Here is a 14,518-nt window from a genome sequence, read left to right on the forward strand (position 1 = left end):
CTCGCTCTCGAGGCTTCGCGGACCTCTCCGCAAGCAGCGGGAGCGCTCCCGCTGCTTGCGGAGAGTTGCCAGCATGCCGAAGCCTGCGTGCACTGAGATCAGCGCGTCCAGGCTTTGCGGACCTCTCCGCAAGCAGCGGGAACGGTCCCGCTGCTTGGGGAGAGTTGCCGGCATGCCAAAGCCTGCGCGCGCTGAAATCAGCGCGTCTAGGCTTCGCGGACCTCTCCTCAAGCAGCGGGAGGGCTCCTGCTGCTTGAGGAGAGTTGCCGGCATCCCGAAGCCTGCACACGCTGAGATCAGCGCGTCCAGGCTTCGCGGACCTCTCCGTAAGCAGCGGGAGCCAGCGCTGGGCTCCCACGGCTTGCAGAGAGCTGCCTGTTTGGGGGCTGGGGTCGGGGGAAGCTCGGGCCGCCCCAGCCCCGCGCCTGGGGGGGAAATAATTTTTTGCCCTTTATTTCCCCCCCCCAAAAAAAACTAGGTGCGCCTTATGGGACGGTGCGTCCTATAGGGCAAAAAATACGATAATAAGGACTTCCGGGTTGGCGCGATCTGGAAATGGCGGATTCCCTCCGAGCTCCGGAGGGAATCGGCTCAGCGGTGGATGGGTCTTTGCCGTGCCGGCGACACGGGGACCCTTAAAAACCGCAGGCGCGGAAGCCTGCAGACTGAAGACTCGGCGGGTGCCTTAAGCGCCCCCCCTGATTCGCGAAGAGCCTTTTTAAAGGCTACGGAGGGGATACGGGGGACGGCGCGGCACTGAGAGTCGATCGCTACCGCCGCTGAGCGAAGCCGCGAGCCATAACTGGAGAGCGCTGACTTCCTTCCTTGAAATTTGGACTGAAAAAAAAAAAGAACCCGTGAGTAATCTGGAACTGAACTTTAAAAATTTTACCTTCTGAATTTGAGACGACCGGGGTGTGCTAAAAGGAAGTCCCCACCCCCCCCTTGCAGACGATCCAGAGCAACGATATAAGAGCTAAGCTGGAGTGCCTATCCTGTAAAGGGTGAGTTTCAAAAAGACAGTAACTTCCAAGATTTGGAAAGGCAAATTTGAGCAGGAGAGTGGAGTGTTGGAAGAGACTTTGTTTTGTTGTAAACAACCCTCCCTCCCGGGCCCGGGAGCGACCTGCTTTGGAGCCTGTATAGAGGAGCAGAATTTGACAGCTGTCAAAGCTGTCAAATGGACTGTTAACAGTGGAAAAATTGTTATCTAAGATCTCTCCGGATTAAAAGGAGTTACAATTGAATCAAAATTGTTGGAAACAAAGAAACAATAACAGGACAGAGGATTGTTGGAGAAAAGAACATTAAGTAACCAGATTCCCTCTAGGGGGAATTCTGTGGAATTACAATGGCTGTGGGTGGAAAGATACTGAGAGAAATCGAAAGGATGTTTTCACTGGTGGGAACTTTACAGGAGCAGACTACAGCTATGAGTAAACAACTGATGACCTTGAATTCTGAAACAAGTAGCTCTGCTGAATGTAATGAGGACTTGAGTGCGAAAGAACCCACAGCTGAATTCGAAATAATAAACAAAGAAGAGGAGAAGACAAAACAAGAAAGAGAACAAGTTAAGTGGGAAAATACTAACCAGAAGCCGACATCTGGAGAATACAAGCAAGGAGACTATTGGATTAAATCCATTTTAAGCCTACGAAAGATACAGAAGACGAAAGTGGAGGCCCCGGGAGTTTATGGAATTCAGGAACTTGAAATAAAGAAGTACAATTGGGGCCTCCACATAGACTTTGATTTTGATTATCATCAAGACTCAGGCCTCGTGGAAATCCTTCAGCAGATGTTTTTAAATATGGGAAGAGACTATGGACTGATTGGATTGATTGTGAAGGAACTCTTTCGAGACTCGATGACCGACAAAAAGGACTACCAACAAAACCGGCGGAGAGGGACTGAAAGAGATTTGAGAGCCTCGGACGTGCGGAACCCAGGCTAAAAACTGTTATTTTGGACATGTCTTGGGAAAGGACGCAAACCAGGGATGGGAGGGAGGGAAGCATTTAAATTTAAACAACACTCAAGACCAGGGGGTTTAGTTAATAAGAAAATTATTCAAGAAAAAATGAGAAATCGAGGGAAGAGAATTGGGGTCCAACTTAGGGAAAATTTATTTTTGTTTTTCTTTATAAAAGGATTAATATTAAGATGGAAAAGGAAATGCCAACTTGCTGACATAAATTTGGGAATAGGGAGGCAAGGGTGGGGGTGGGGGGAAGTCAAGGACCAGGGTTAGAAAATAAGATGTTAAGAAATTGTACATGTTTGTCGTCTTTTATGTTTGTTTTGGTGTTCTGTGTTTTGCTTTTGTCTATATAAAATGTGAAAACCCAATAAAAATATTAAAAAAAAAATACGATAATAATGATAATAATTTATACCCTGCCCATCTGGGTGACTCCCAACAGAATATTATTATTATTAATAACAAAAGTGATAAAATATCAAACATTAAAAACTTCCCTAAACAGGGCTGCCTTCATATGTCTTCTAAAAGTCAGATAGTTGTTTATTTCCTTGACATCTGATGGGAGAGCGTTTCACAGGGTGGGCGCCGCTACTGAGAAGGCCAGGCTTAGGCAAACTCGGCCTTCTAGATGTTTTGAGACTACAATACCCATCATCCCTGACCAGTAGTCCTGTTAGCTAGGGATGATGAGAGTTGTAGTCCCTGAAGAAGGCCCTCTGCTGGTTCCCTGTAACCTCACTTCTTGCAGTGAGGGAACAGCCAGAAGGCCCTCGGCACTGGACTTCAGTGTCCAGGCTGAACGATGGAGGTGGAGACACTCTTTCAGGTACACAGGGCCAAGGCTGTTTAGGGCTTTAAAGATCAGGACCAATGCTTTGAATTGTTCTCGGAAATGTACTGGGAGCCAATGTAGGTCTTTCAGGACCGGTGTTATGTGGTCTCGGCGGCCGCTCCCTGTCACCCGTCTAGCTGCCACATTCTGGACCTGGTATAATGTTCTTTTGTCTCCAAATTTTAGGTCTTTGGCCAGAAGAGTGGTATGAGGGTGTTTGTGAGATAGCAACCAAGTCGCCGCTACTGACGTTTCCTAGCAAAGAGCCTCTCCGCTCTGTTCTTCAGTACAACTCAGCTATGAAAAATGACACAGTCACTTCCGTAAGTCCTGCCCCCTTCTTTTCAGACCCTCATTAATGCACAGAGTGAATGGGGTGCTGAGATCATAGAAATACCCTCCTGTGTTATGCAGCTCCCACCTTAAAGAGAACAAAGGTATTTTTTTAAGAAGCAACTTCACTGAAATCCCCAAGCAGAACTAAACATTATACAGGCTAGCAATGCAATGAGGGATGTGGATCTTTTGCAGGAGAGAATTGGCAGGAAGAGGAAGGGGTGCTGAACCTTTCTCTTCCAGGACTCCTGCCAATGCTTCCAGTCTTAAAAACACCCAAAGGGAAGGGCATGTGGGAGAGAATCAGTAGGCAGCCAGAGAGGTCAAGCACTGCCTGCTGTTTCTCCCCACAAAGGCACTACTGCCTGGCCTTGGTGTTGTCAGGAGCTCGAGTAGGACCTTGGCAGAGACACATGCCCGACTGGCATGTTCTCTCCCTCCTGCTTGTTCGTTCGGGAGCTTCAAAAGCTTTCTTCTGCCCGAACATCACAGCGACCAACGCCAACAGACACCGGCACACTTAGGGATTCGCAGAGTCTTTGCAGTTTGCGTAACAGAACTCAGCATTTTGGCTAATCTACGTTTATTTGCATACAAACACACACGGAGCACTGCAACATGGCTCCCTCTCTCTCTAGCATCAGACAGCAAAGAGAAAAAGAACAAAGGACAATAGTCCCACTTCACAGAACACAGTAACACAAACATCTTGTCTCTGTCACTTCCAACTCTGTGGAGTCAAAACATACACCGTCATGTGATAGACAAAATCCCATGACTGCAATCACGGAGCAGGAATTCTAACAGGTATTACAAGGCAGTTATGGGTTTGGGCACCCCCAGGTTGTCAGTACTTTGACCGGAGGGATTTAATCAAACCCTGAAAATGTAGCTTGCACAGTTAAAGTGGAATATAGCCCCTGTTCCCCTGGTGCAACAAATCCACTTTAAAAAACAAACAGATTTTGCAGCTTAGAAATGTGATAGGGAAATGCACTGAAGAGTGTGGAGTAAGTGACTGATTGCAAACAAAACGGAATGGATGCTCAGTAAAGACATTGTATAACCTCCACCTAAGCAAAACAGGGTGAATGTCTGAGAAAGAGGAGGTCTGGAGGGGTCCTATGTTAACCTCATAACATGTAGTTCTGCCCCAGGGGTATCAGTTGAGAGTGAGGGAGAGAAAGAACGAACGAAAGAAAGAAAGAAAGAAAGAAAGAAAGAAAGAAAGAAAGAAAGAAAGAGACAGTCCTTGTTTTTCCTGCTTTTGATACTTACCTGTCAAAACTTTTGAAGTTGTAGTAGACAGCAACTTGGTTTTGTATCTCCCTGCCCTTTCAGAAGTTATTTGCATCGATCCAGTTTCCTGATTCCCTCCCCGTATCATAAGCTGTAGTGCTCCTCTGCTTGCTTGCGAGTGGAGCAGTTAGCTGGCGACTGCTTATGCTCTCATGATGGAAGAAAAATAAAAGCCGACACCCCGTGGGAATCTTTCTTTTTTTTGGCAGACTTCATCCTGACTTGTGATGAATCGCATCGAGCCGCGTCAGCATTCTTGCATCTTGATACTTGTAAGCCAAACACATAGTGTTTGTCTTCTCTCAGGATGTGCTGTGAAACACTTTGAGCACCTTTCTATATCCTGCAAAAGGGTTTTTTATGCTTCCATTGTTTTAATTCCCTTTGTATAAAGTACAAAAGTAACGGGTGTTCAGAGGAATTCTACAGGTTAAGTAACTCATGTTTGGGGTAGCTGATGGTTGTTTTTCTTGTTTTGCTCTTAGGCTGAACTGAATGAGTTACGGAGCACCATCATCAATCTTTTGGATCCTCCGCCAGACGTATCTGCCCTGATCAATAAGCTGGACTTTGCCATGTCTACCTACCTGCTCTCTGTGTACCGTCTAGAATGCATGAGGTACCTTTTTAAGCCCTGCTCGTGATTTTGTAGTGCCCTGTTTGCTTGTCATGCTAAACCAAACCATGGTTTAGCACAAGCACACAGGCTCTGGGAGACGAGTTAAGCCATGGTTTGGCTTACTGTGCCGTCTGAACCTGGGCTTGTAGTTTAGTTCTCTTGAACAAACCACAGATTGTAAACCATAGGGCAGACCTTGGTTTACAGTTCATGGCTTGTCTGGGAAAGCTAAACCATAAGGATGGATTTGGACAACACGCTAAGACAACCAATGTCTTAGGTCAGCGTGGCACTTCAGCAAAATGACTGGGGAGGAATGAAGTGGTTGCCCTCCTTCTCTTAGGGAGCCTGGAAGCTTGCAGTTTTGTGCCACATCTTGGTTTGGCTTTGCATCATGTCCGAACCAATTTCTGGCATTTTATGCACTTTGACTTTGTGCTTTCCCCCCACTAATTCTTTAATCCTTTTTCAAACTGGGCAACTTAATGCAAAATGGTTCAGCTGTGTCTCTTGTTTTTCCATTAAACAATTACAGCTGTGTGCAGGGAGGTTTAGCCTTCCTAATCCAGCCTCATGAACTATGAGCCTTAGTTAAAAAAAGTTTCCAATAATGGTAAGCAAAACAGGAACATTTTAATTTTTTTGACCCTGCCGTGTAGCTGTAATGGGAGTTGGTGGTTTTGCAGAGGTTGTGGCTTGGTAGGGAAGGGATAAGCCTCCCTGTGTACTACTTTCTCTGTTAACAGTTCTCCCCCCCTCAAAATCCCTGTGGCTATAATTAATTAAAGAATAACATTAAGCTGCGCAATAAGCATGACATGAAATTTGACCCTAAGCTGGTGGCTATTGTCACATCTTATGCCAGTGGATGACATGATGAGTGCAAAATGGAAGGCAACTCCTGCAAGAGTTTTAGCTTTTAGCAGTTACATTTTAAAACAAGGTTTTCAGTTAGAATTCCATACCAGGTAAGGAAAAGACAGCTGTTTTCCACGAATGGGCACTTTAAAAAGCCTCCTTCACCTGTATTTCTATGTCAAACGCATTTCTCATATTCTCTCTCCTAGGGTATTGCGTTCAACAGACCCAGATCGCTTCCAAGTGATGTTTTGTTATTTTGAGGATAAAGCTATTCAAAAAGACAAATCGGGTGAGACTGTATATAGATTGTGTTTTACTTAAGGTAGACAGATTTGTGTCTGGCTGTAACAGAATTAAACAAACTTTAGCCAGCTTTCATTTCATATAAAGGTAAAGGGACCCCTGACCATTAGGTCCAGTTGTGGTCGACTCTGGGGTTGCGGCGCTCATCTCGCTTTATTGGCCGAGGGAGCCGGCATACAGCTTCCGGGTCATGTGGCCAGCATGCCTATGCCGCTTCTGGCAAACTAGAGCAGCACACGGAAATGTCGTTTACCTTTCAGCTGGAGCGGTACCTATTTATCTACTTGCACTTTTACATGCTTTCATACTGCTAGGTTGGCAGGAGCAGGGACTGAGCAACGGGAGCTCACCCCGTCGCGGGGATTCGAACCGCCAACCTTCTGATTGGCAAGTCCTAGGCTCTGTGGTTTAACCCACAGCACCACCCGCGTCCCTCATTTCATATAGTGTAGCATAATTATTGGGTTGCCTTTTTGGTGGCTTCCTTCCCACAAGGGGGTAGGTGGATAATTTTTGTCAGGACTCTGGTAGGGAAAGAGAGGTTTAAGCCCATCCCCACAGGTACAAAAATTGTGCTCTTTCCCTTATGGTGGATTGTTAAATAAATAAAAAATAAGATGCACATCTTATGTGTTTGTTTATGATACTCGTTTGCATCCTGCCTCTTCAGGATACAAATCTATCCAAAGCAACTTCAAATGTTTCAAACTGCACCAGTAAAATCATAATGAACAACAACATGACAAATCTTCAAGATCCTTCCCCCTGGGCAGTGTGCAGTAGACAGGCTTGTGGGGAGAAGAGATTGTCCAGCTGTAACAGAAACAGGCCCCCAGTGTTGTCTTCACCTGCCTGCTTGTCTCCTGGAATCTTTAGCATCAGGCAGTTGGTGGGAAATGGTTTTCATGCAATTAAAGTCACCTTTAATGGAGATTTGAAGGATTTAAAGGACTGATGGAGGTTAGGCAATACATTCATTAAGTCCAGGGGAAATGATATTTAGGATGGAGGCATGAGTGATGCAAAACCTCCCCCTTTAGCTCTACCGAGAAGGAAATCTGTCCCAGAGTTTCAGGAGAAAATGGGTAAAAAATAAGCACAGCCAACATTTCTTTTCTTTTGCTTCCTCCTTTCAGGTATGATGCAGTGTGTCATAGCCGTAGCAGACAAGGTGTTTGAAGCCTTCCTCTGCATGATGGCTGACAAAGTAAGTTAACCATGGCAATGACAAAACGCCTCCTTAGGTCAGCCCAAATCTAGAGTGCTTTTGCAAACGTAGTGCAGAACAGGGATGGGGAACCTGTGAACCTTCAATGTTGCTGGAGTACAGTTAGTGTCATCCCTCACCTTGGCCTCTGCCAACTGAGGCTGATGAAAGGTGGAGTCTGACAACATCTGGACAGACACCAGTTCCCCATCCTTGACTTGGGGCTGCATCCAATTTCTCTGTCCGCTACGAAAGGACCCTTGTACTAATGGATGGGTGAGTTTCAGCTGTGACAACAGAGGAACCCCAACGCAACAGTGGCGCTGGCAGAAACTCCTTGTGCAACAGATTTCACAGTCTTATCGTGCAACAAAGCTACTACGCTAATGCGTTCCCTTGCACAACGTTTCACTGGCACAAAGCGTTTCGCCAGCATAACAAGTCTACCTCAAATTGACTTTAATAAGCACTGCATTGGATACAACCCTGATGCACTTCCACATTAAATCCTTAGGCTAGCAGATTGGCTCCTCTGCTGTTGCTCCGACACATTGAAAAACTGTTGCATAGAAACGGCAGGTGGAACTTCCTTTAGCCCTTAATTGAAACCTGTCCTAAAAACCTTCAGAGTGCCTTTCTCCCTACATTTAGAGCATCGTGGATCCAGGAATAAAGGAGAACAATCTGAGGGTCAGTTCAGATTCAACAGAGAACTGTGGTTTGGGTGGAACAACAAACCATGGTTTGCTGCTAGCCTGGAAGTTAGGGAGAGAATTGTAGCATGAAGAGGAAGAAGGAGGAGGGAGCATATGAGCATGAAGATCATTCATATGACACTAACCCATGAAATCGTTAGCTAATAACAAGGCCTTGTATTTCCTTAACTTTACGTGGAACTGAAAAGCAGTGTGGTTCTGTTGGAGAGAGATCTATCGATCGCATGAATTCAGGGCTCATTCTTCTTACATCGCAAAGCAATAGCAAATGCTCTAGGTGACGGCAGAACCTTTCTGAGGTTGGCAATGGTTTTTGGCAATGGTTTTTATTGAGTACTGCTCAAAATAGGACATTAGGGATCAGCAAGCTGGCTGCTGTCTTGTTACTCTCTACCCCACTCATTAATGGTGCTAGATAAGAGATAAATCCTAATGCAAAGCCAAGTCCTATTTTCCTATAACAGTCTTAGACATTTTTATCCAGATATTAGCGTACATAGTATTGCGACCTTAAGCAGTGATTTAGCAACTGTTTTAAAGGAACAACAAGAAGCCTCATGTTTCTCTTACACGTTTAGGCTAAAACGAAAGAAAACGAAGAAGAGCTGGAAAGACACGCTCAGTTTTTGCTGGTGAATTTCAATCATATTCATAAGAGGATCAGACGGGTCGCCGATAAGTACTTATCTGGCCTTGTAGACAAGTGAGTGTATTTTTAAATATGCTGTCCTTATTTTGATGTTCATGGAACAGCAACTCTCCCTTGGTTTTTGTATTTTCCTCCCTTCATTCCCACCCTCTGCTTTGTGTAACAACTAGACTGATGAAGACTTTTGTACATGTCTTTTTTGTTCCAAGGTTCCCTCACTTACTTTGGAGTGGAACAGTGCTGAAGACCATGTTAGATATCCTCCAGACCCTCTCCCTGTCTTTGAGTGCAGTAAGTATTTTCATATTAACCATATTATTATTATTTGATTTTGAAACCCCTTTGTAGAGTTCTTGTACTGCATAAGTTGCTCTGCCCACATTTGCTTCTGCAGAAAGTTGAGCAGAAGCGATTGTGTCCCTTGGGCTGAAACATGGTTCCTTATCCTTGAAATAACTGGCCAGCCCCTCTTCGTTTCCTCCAGGATATTCTATTCCACTTCTCCCTTGGTTTTCTGTCCCATCCCGCAAAAGACACTCATCATTGTCCAGTAACTGAGAATGCTCAGCCTTCGTTGGGTTATTGAGAACGCCTAGGGCTTTTTTCCTGAAAACCTTTTGAATTTTTGTAGATGTTGGGTTCTCCCATGCATGCTGATACTTCCCTCTGGAGTAAATCTTGCACAAATCCAGAGTGGAGTTCCTAAGATGGTTGGGTGGTGCCTTGTACATTTCCTTCCAACAACTCCTGCAGCCAAGCTGGTGCCAAATGTATTGCTCTGCTTTCCTCTGGACCCTACTGTGGCGATCGGACAGGGCCCCTGGACGTTTGACGGTCTATTGACCCTGTGCCACCACTGTGATTACTTTCTTCGCTGCTACCACTCCGTTTCTCACGGGAACACACGGAGTCCAGACAGTTGTTAACATAAACAAATAATCAAGTTTAGAGCATTGTGGATCCAGGAATAAAGGAGAACAATCTGAGGGTCAGTTCAGATTCAACAGAGAACTGTGGTTTGGGTGGAACAACAAACCATGGTTTGCTGCTAGCCTGGAAGTTAGGGAGAGAATTGTAGCGTGGAGAGGAAGAAGGAGCATATGAGCATGAAGATCATTCATGTGACACTAACCCATGAAATCGTTAGCTAATAACATGGCCTTGTATTTCCTTAACTTTACGTGGAACTGAAAAGCAGTGTGGTTCTGTTGGAGAGAGATCTATCGATCGCATGAATTCAGGGCTCATTCTTCTTACATCGCAAAGCAATAGCAAATGCTCTAGGTGACGGCAGAACCTTTCTGAGGAGCAAACTTGGCAATGGTTTTTATTGAGTACTGCTCAAAATAGGACATGAGGGTTCAGCAAGCTGGCTGCTGTCTTGTTGTTACTTGTTACTGCTATCTTGTTTATTTTTAAATGCAGGAACAAGCTTATGGTTTCAGTTAGTTTTTCTTGACAGTTTCTTAATCTTAGTTCCTAACAACTTCAAACTGATTATCCCCAACTATCTACCTGACTCCACCTGACAATTCCTCTCACTCTCTCACAATACAACTCTACCAACCTACTGGCTATTGCTCCCTCTTCCTTCTCCAACTCCCAAACCTCAACTGACTTTCAAAACCTCCCACTCTAACTTTGACTGCACCCCTTGCATTCCCACTGGCCAATCACATCACACTCATTTAACCCTTTCCTTATGACCCATCCTAGGAGGCAAACGCCACACCTACCAGCGAGGTGTGGGTCCTGTCTTCTGGGCAGCCCGGGATCTCCATACACACTGCCCAGCCTTGCGCCTCGGGGAAGTCACTTCAATGCTGCTAACACAGCAAAAACAACATGGGAGGCAGTAGTTACAAATTACCCATCTCTGCAGCCACAGCAGGCACTGTGATTCTGCAGCAGTTGAATTCTTCCCCTGGAGGCGCACTCCATTGTCTTTTGAGACAGATGGATGTCAACACACAGCATTTCTAAGAAAGTGATCTGATTCTTGTTAAAGGGTTTTTTTTTCCTTTTCAGGACATTCACAAGGACCAACCCTACTATGACATTCCAGACGCCCCGTATAGAATTACTGTTCCCGATACATACGAAGCTAGAGAGGTGAGACACTCCAGGATGCAGAAAGATGAATTGAAGTTTACTGCGACCTTTTCTAGATTTGCATCTTCTCGCTCCTGCACGTGGTTAATGCTTGAAGGCGACTAATTACTTATGTCTGGCCTCATATAATTTTTCCTTCCAGATAATTTGGAACATTTCTGTTTCCTTGCACTGCAGCAGTATTGCACTGCAAGAGTAGCATTTTGTCTGCCTTTGCCAGGCTGGAGTAGATGGGCTTACCTAGTTGCATATGGGCGGAGGAGCAAGAGTCCATCTTCCTCCCCACTTGCCCAGTGTGCCCACCCCATTTCCTTTGTCCTAGATTTCCACATGTGGGGATTGGTACATGGGAAGCTCCCTTATACTGAATCAGGCTGATTTGGTCCTTCTAGCTTAATGTTGTCTTCGCTGCCTGACAGTGGCTCTCTGGGGAGGCTGGGGGATGAACCTTTTACCTTCTGCATGCCAAGCAGAGGTTCTTCCACCAAGCTATTATTGGTGAAAGGCAGATAAGAAATCTAATTAAGAAAGAAAAGAAACCCAATTCTGCTCAGGCTTGGTTGAAATTAACGGATGTAAGTTAGTCGTGTCTATTAATTTCAGAGGTTCTACTCTCTGAGTTGGACCAGCCACCCAAATAATACTAAATACATTTATCAAATATTAATAATGGGGGTGGGGGTGGGTTGATCAATGTTCTAGATAAAGCGCAGGAATCGAATGCACAATTTGAAACCATGCCAGAGCCTGCTTAGCTTTTCAAATGTGCTAGCAGTTTTACTGCCACATGTTGGATATTTTGCATGTGCGCCCGACCCAGCTTAATATTTGCTTTATAGTCGCACCTTGGAAGTCGAATGGGATCCGTTCCGGAAGTCCATTTGACTTCCAAAACATTCGGAAACCGAAGCGCGGCTTCTGATTGGCTGCTGGAAGCTCCTGCAACCAATCGGAAGCCATGTCGGATGTTGGGCTTCCAAAAATAGTTTGCAAACCTGAACACTCACTTCCGGATTTGCCGTGTTCGGGAGCCAAAATGTTTGAGAACTAAGCTGTTCGAAAACCAAGGTACAACTGTATTTTGCTTTTATTATTCAGCATAACAATTCATTTTACCAGCTGACTGTTTTGTGTCTCTTTTTTTTAGAGTATAGTAAAGGATTTTGCTGCACGCTGTGGAATGATCCTCCAAGAAGCCATGAAATGGGCCCCTTCGGTCACCAAATCTCACTTGCAGGTAACTTCTGCAAGTTGTAGCTAAATATTGGTGTGTGTGAGTGTGTGTGTGTGTATTATATATAGATGGAGGTATACTATCTAAAACAAGGTACTCCCTCTCTTCTCCCACAGAAGGGAATGCCATTTCCGGTATATTGTATTAGACATTGTTTTAAAGTAGTATCAGTATCAAACTTTATTTCGGTCACAGACCAGCAAAAGATAAAACATACGGACCTTGTTTTAAATTTTCTGCTTGCACTCAGACTATTCTCTCTGCTCTTCTTTCAGGAATATTTAAACAAGCATCAGAACTGGGTGTCTGGCCTGTCCCAGCACACAGGGCTAGCTATGGCCACGGAGAGCATCCTCCACTTCGCAGGCTACAACAGGCAGAACACAACTCTGGGGGTGAGTGAGGACAATCACCTTTTTGGTTAACTGGCCAGAGTTTGCTGTGTTTTTTTTCTTGGTTTTGCGACTATTTTATACAAGTGGAGCCCAGTGCTCTCTGGGGAGTTAACAGTTTTCATTGAGGAGGAGTTCGCTCTGAATTCACGTAACGCTTTCAAGTTTTCCAGCGCCATACAACTCAGTTGCATTGCAGTGCCTGAGCTTGCTTTTTTCCTACTGCCTGCCGCTCCCTTTGCCCGTTTTGTGTCCTGTTTCTTAGATCGGAAGCCTGCAGGCAGGGACTGTTTCATAACTGGGGTCGGTAAGCCGCTGCAGGAGTCTTTTCCCGGCTAAAGAGTGGGATTAAAACACCAAGAACACCACCACCTAGTTCAGTTAGCAGATTCACTGCCACAAGACGTGGTGATGGGTATGGGCTTAGTTAATTTTAAAGGCGAGGGGGCTGGACAGATCCATGGAAGTCTGTGAGTGGCTATTATAGATGCAGTGTCTGTGTAGAACCTCCATGTTCAGGCATAGCATACCACTGAATACCATTTGCTGGACAGCAGCAGAATGGGGCGGGCTGTGTGTGTGCGCGCGCGCGTACACACACACACACACACACACACACGTATTTTTCGCTCTATAGGACGCACTTCCCCCCTCCAAAAATTAAGGGGAAATGTTTGTGCGTCCTATGGAGCCAATGCAGGCTCCTTGGCTTCAGCGATAGCAAAGCAAAACCTCCGAAGCGCAGAGGGAGCGCTCCCTCCGTGCTCTGGAGGCTTCGTGTTGCTTTTGCTGAAGCCTGGAGAGCGAGAGGGGTCGGTGTGCACCAACCCCTCTCGCTCTCCAGGCTTCAGGGATAGCTGCCTGAAGCCTTCGGAGCACAGCGCGAGTTCCCGCTGCGCTCCGCAGGCTTCAGGTTCCTTTCGCTGAAGCCGGGAGAGCAAGACTCTCCTGGCTTCAGCAGAGAGGGAGAGCTGCGCAGCGCCCCTTCAGCCAAGTGGGAGGGGAAATGGAAGGGGCTCCGTTTCTCCTGTCGCTTCGCTGAAGGGGCATTGAGCAGAGAGAGGGAGAATTTTTTTTTCTTGCTCTCCCACCCAAAACAAGGTGCGTCCTATGGTCAGGTGCGTCCTATAGAGCGAAAAATTTGGTGTGTCACTTGCATTAGGGGTCAGCAAACTTTTTCAGCAGGGGGCCCGTCCACCGTCCCTCAGATCTTGGGGGGAGGGCAGACTATATTTTTTGGGGAGGGGGGAATGAATGAATTCCTATGCCCCACAAATAACCCAGAGATGCATTTTAAATAAAAGCACACATTCTACTCATGTACAAACACCAGGCAGGCCCCACAAAGAACCCAGAGAAGCATTTTAAATAAAAGGACACATCTACTCATGTAAAAACACACTGATTCCTGGACCGTCCGTGGGCTGAATTTAGAAGGCGATTGGGCCGGATTCGGCCCCCAGGCCTTGGTTTGCCTACCCATAACTTAAATAGTAATTGTATGTGTTTTTGTGTTTTTTTTGTAGGCAACCCAGTTAACTGAAAGGCCTGCCTGTGTAAAGAAAGACTATTCCAACTTCATGGCTTCACTTAACTTGCGAAATCGCTATGCTGGAGAAGTAAGTACAGCAGTCTAAGCCCTGTGGCATTAAAACAGGGGTCATTATTTGTTTCCCTCTTGCTTTGTTTCTCTTCACTAAATTGAGTGACATTTTCTCATTTACAGTAAACTGTTTATTGTGGCATGAAACATTATTTTGAACGTTATACGTTTTAGTATCTAAAAACATTTTATGTAGAAGTGAAAACAAACCGTGTAATGTTTCTGGCATCCATCATATTCTTCCTGAGCTCCTAGTACTTTTAAAAGCTTTTGGTTGACCAGGGATTCTTTCGTGGATCATGACGTGCAAACAAGATGTTTAAGCTTGGCGATTCAAAAGGAATGCAAGAGAATATTCGGGAATGTTT

At 45.5% G+C, this 14,518-nt stretch overlaps 1 protein-coding gene across 1 annotated transcript in view; it reads left to right on the plus strand.

Annotated features, from left to right (window-relative positions):
* Positions 1-14,518, plus strand: part of PI4KA (phosphatidylinositol 4-kinase alpha) — a 107,042-nt gene that overhangs the window by 56,356 nt on the left and 36,168 nt on the right. The window contains exons 21-30 of the mRNA XM_082202973.1: positions 3,006-3,142; positions 4,940-5,073; positions 6,141-6,223; positions 7,374-7,444; positions 8,739-8,863; positions 9,019-9,100; positions 10,838-10,921; positions 12,069-12,158; positions 12,431-12,550; positions 14,074-14,166. Coding sequence (XP_082059099.1) covers positions 3,006-3,142; positions 4,940-5,073; positions 6,141-6,223; positions 7,374-7,444; positions 8,739-8,863; positions 9,019-9,100; positions 10,838-10,921; positions 12,069-12,158; positions 12,431-12,550; positions 14,074-14,166 — 1,019 coding nt within the window. The remainder of the gene's footprint in view (positions 1-3,005; positions 3,143-4,939; positions 5,074-6,140; positions 6,224-7,373; positions 7,445-8,738; positions 8,864-9,018; positions 9,101-10,837; positions 10,922-12,068; positions 12,159-12,430; positions 12,551-14,073; positions 14,167-14,518) is intronic.

This window comes from Podarcis vaucheri, assembly GCF_965113315.1.
Source record: "Podarcis vaucheri genome assembly, chromosome: 16".
NCBI lineage: Eukaryota > Metazoa > Chordata > Lepidosauria > Squamata > Lacertidae > Podarcis > Podarcis vaucheri.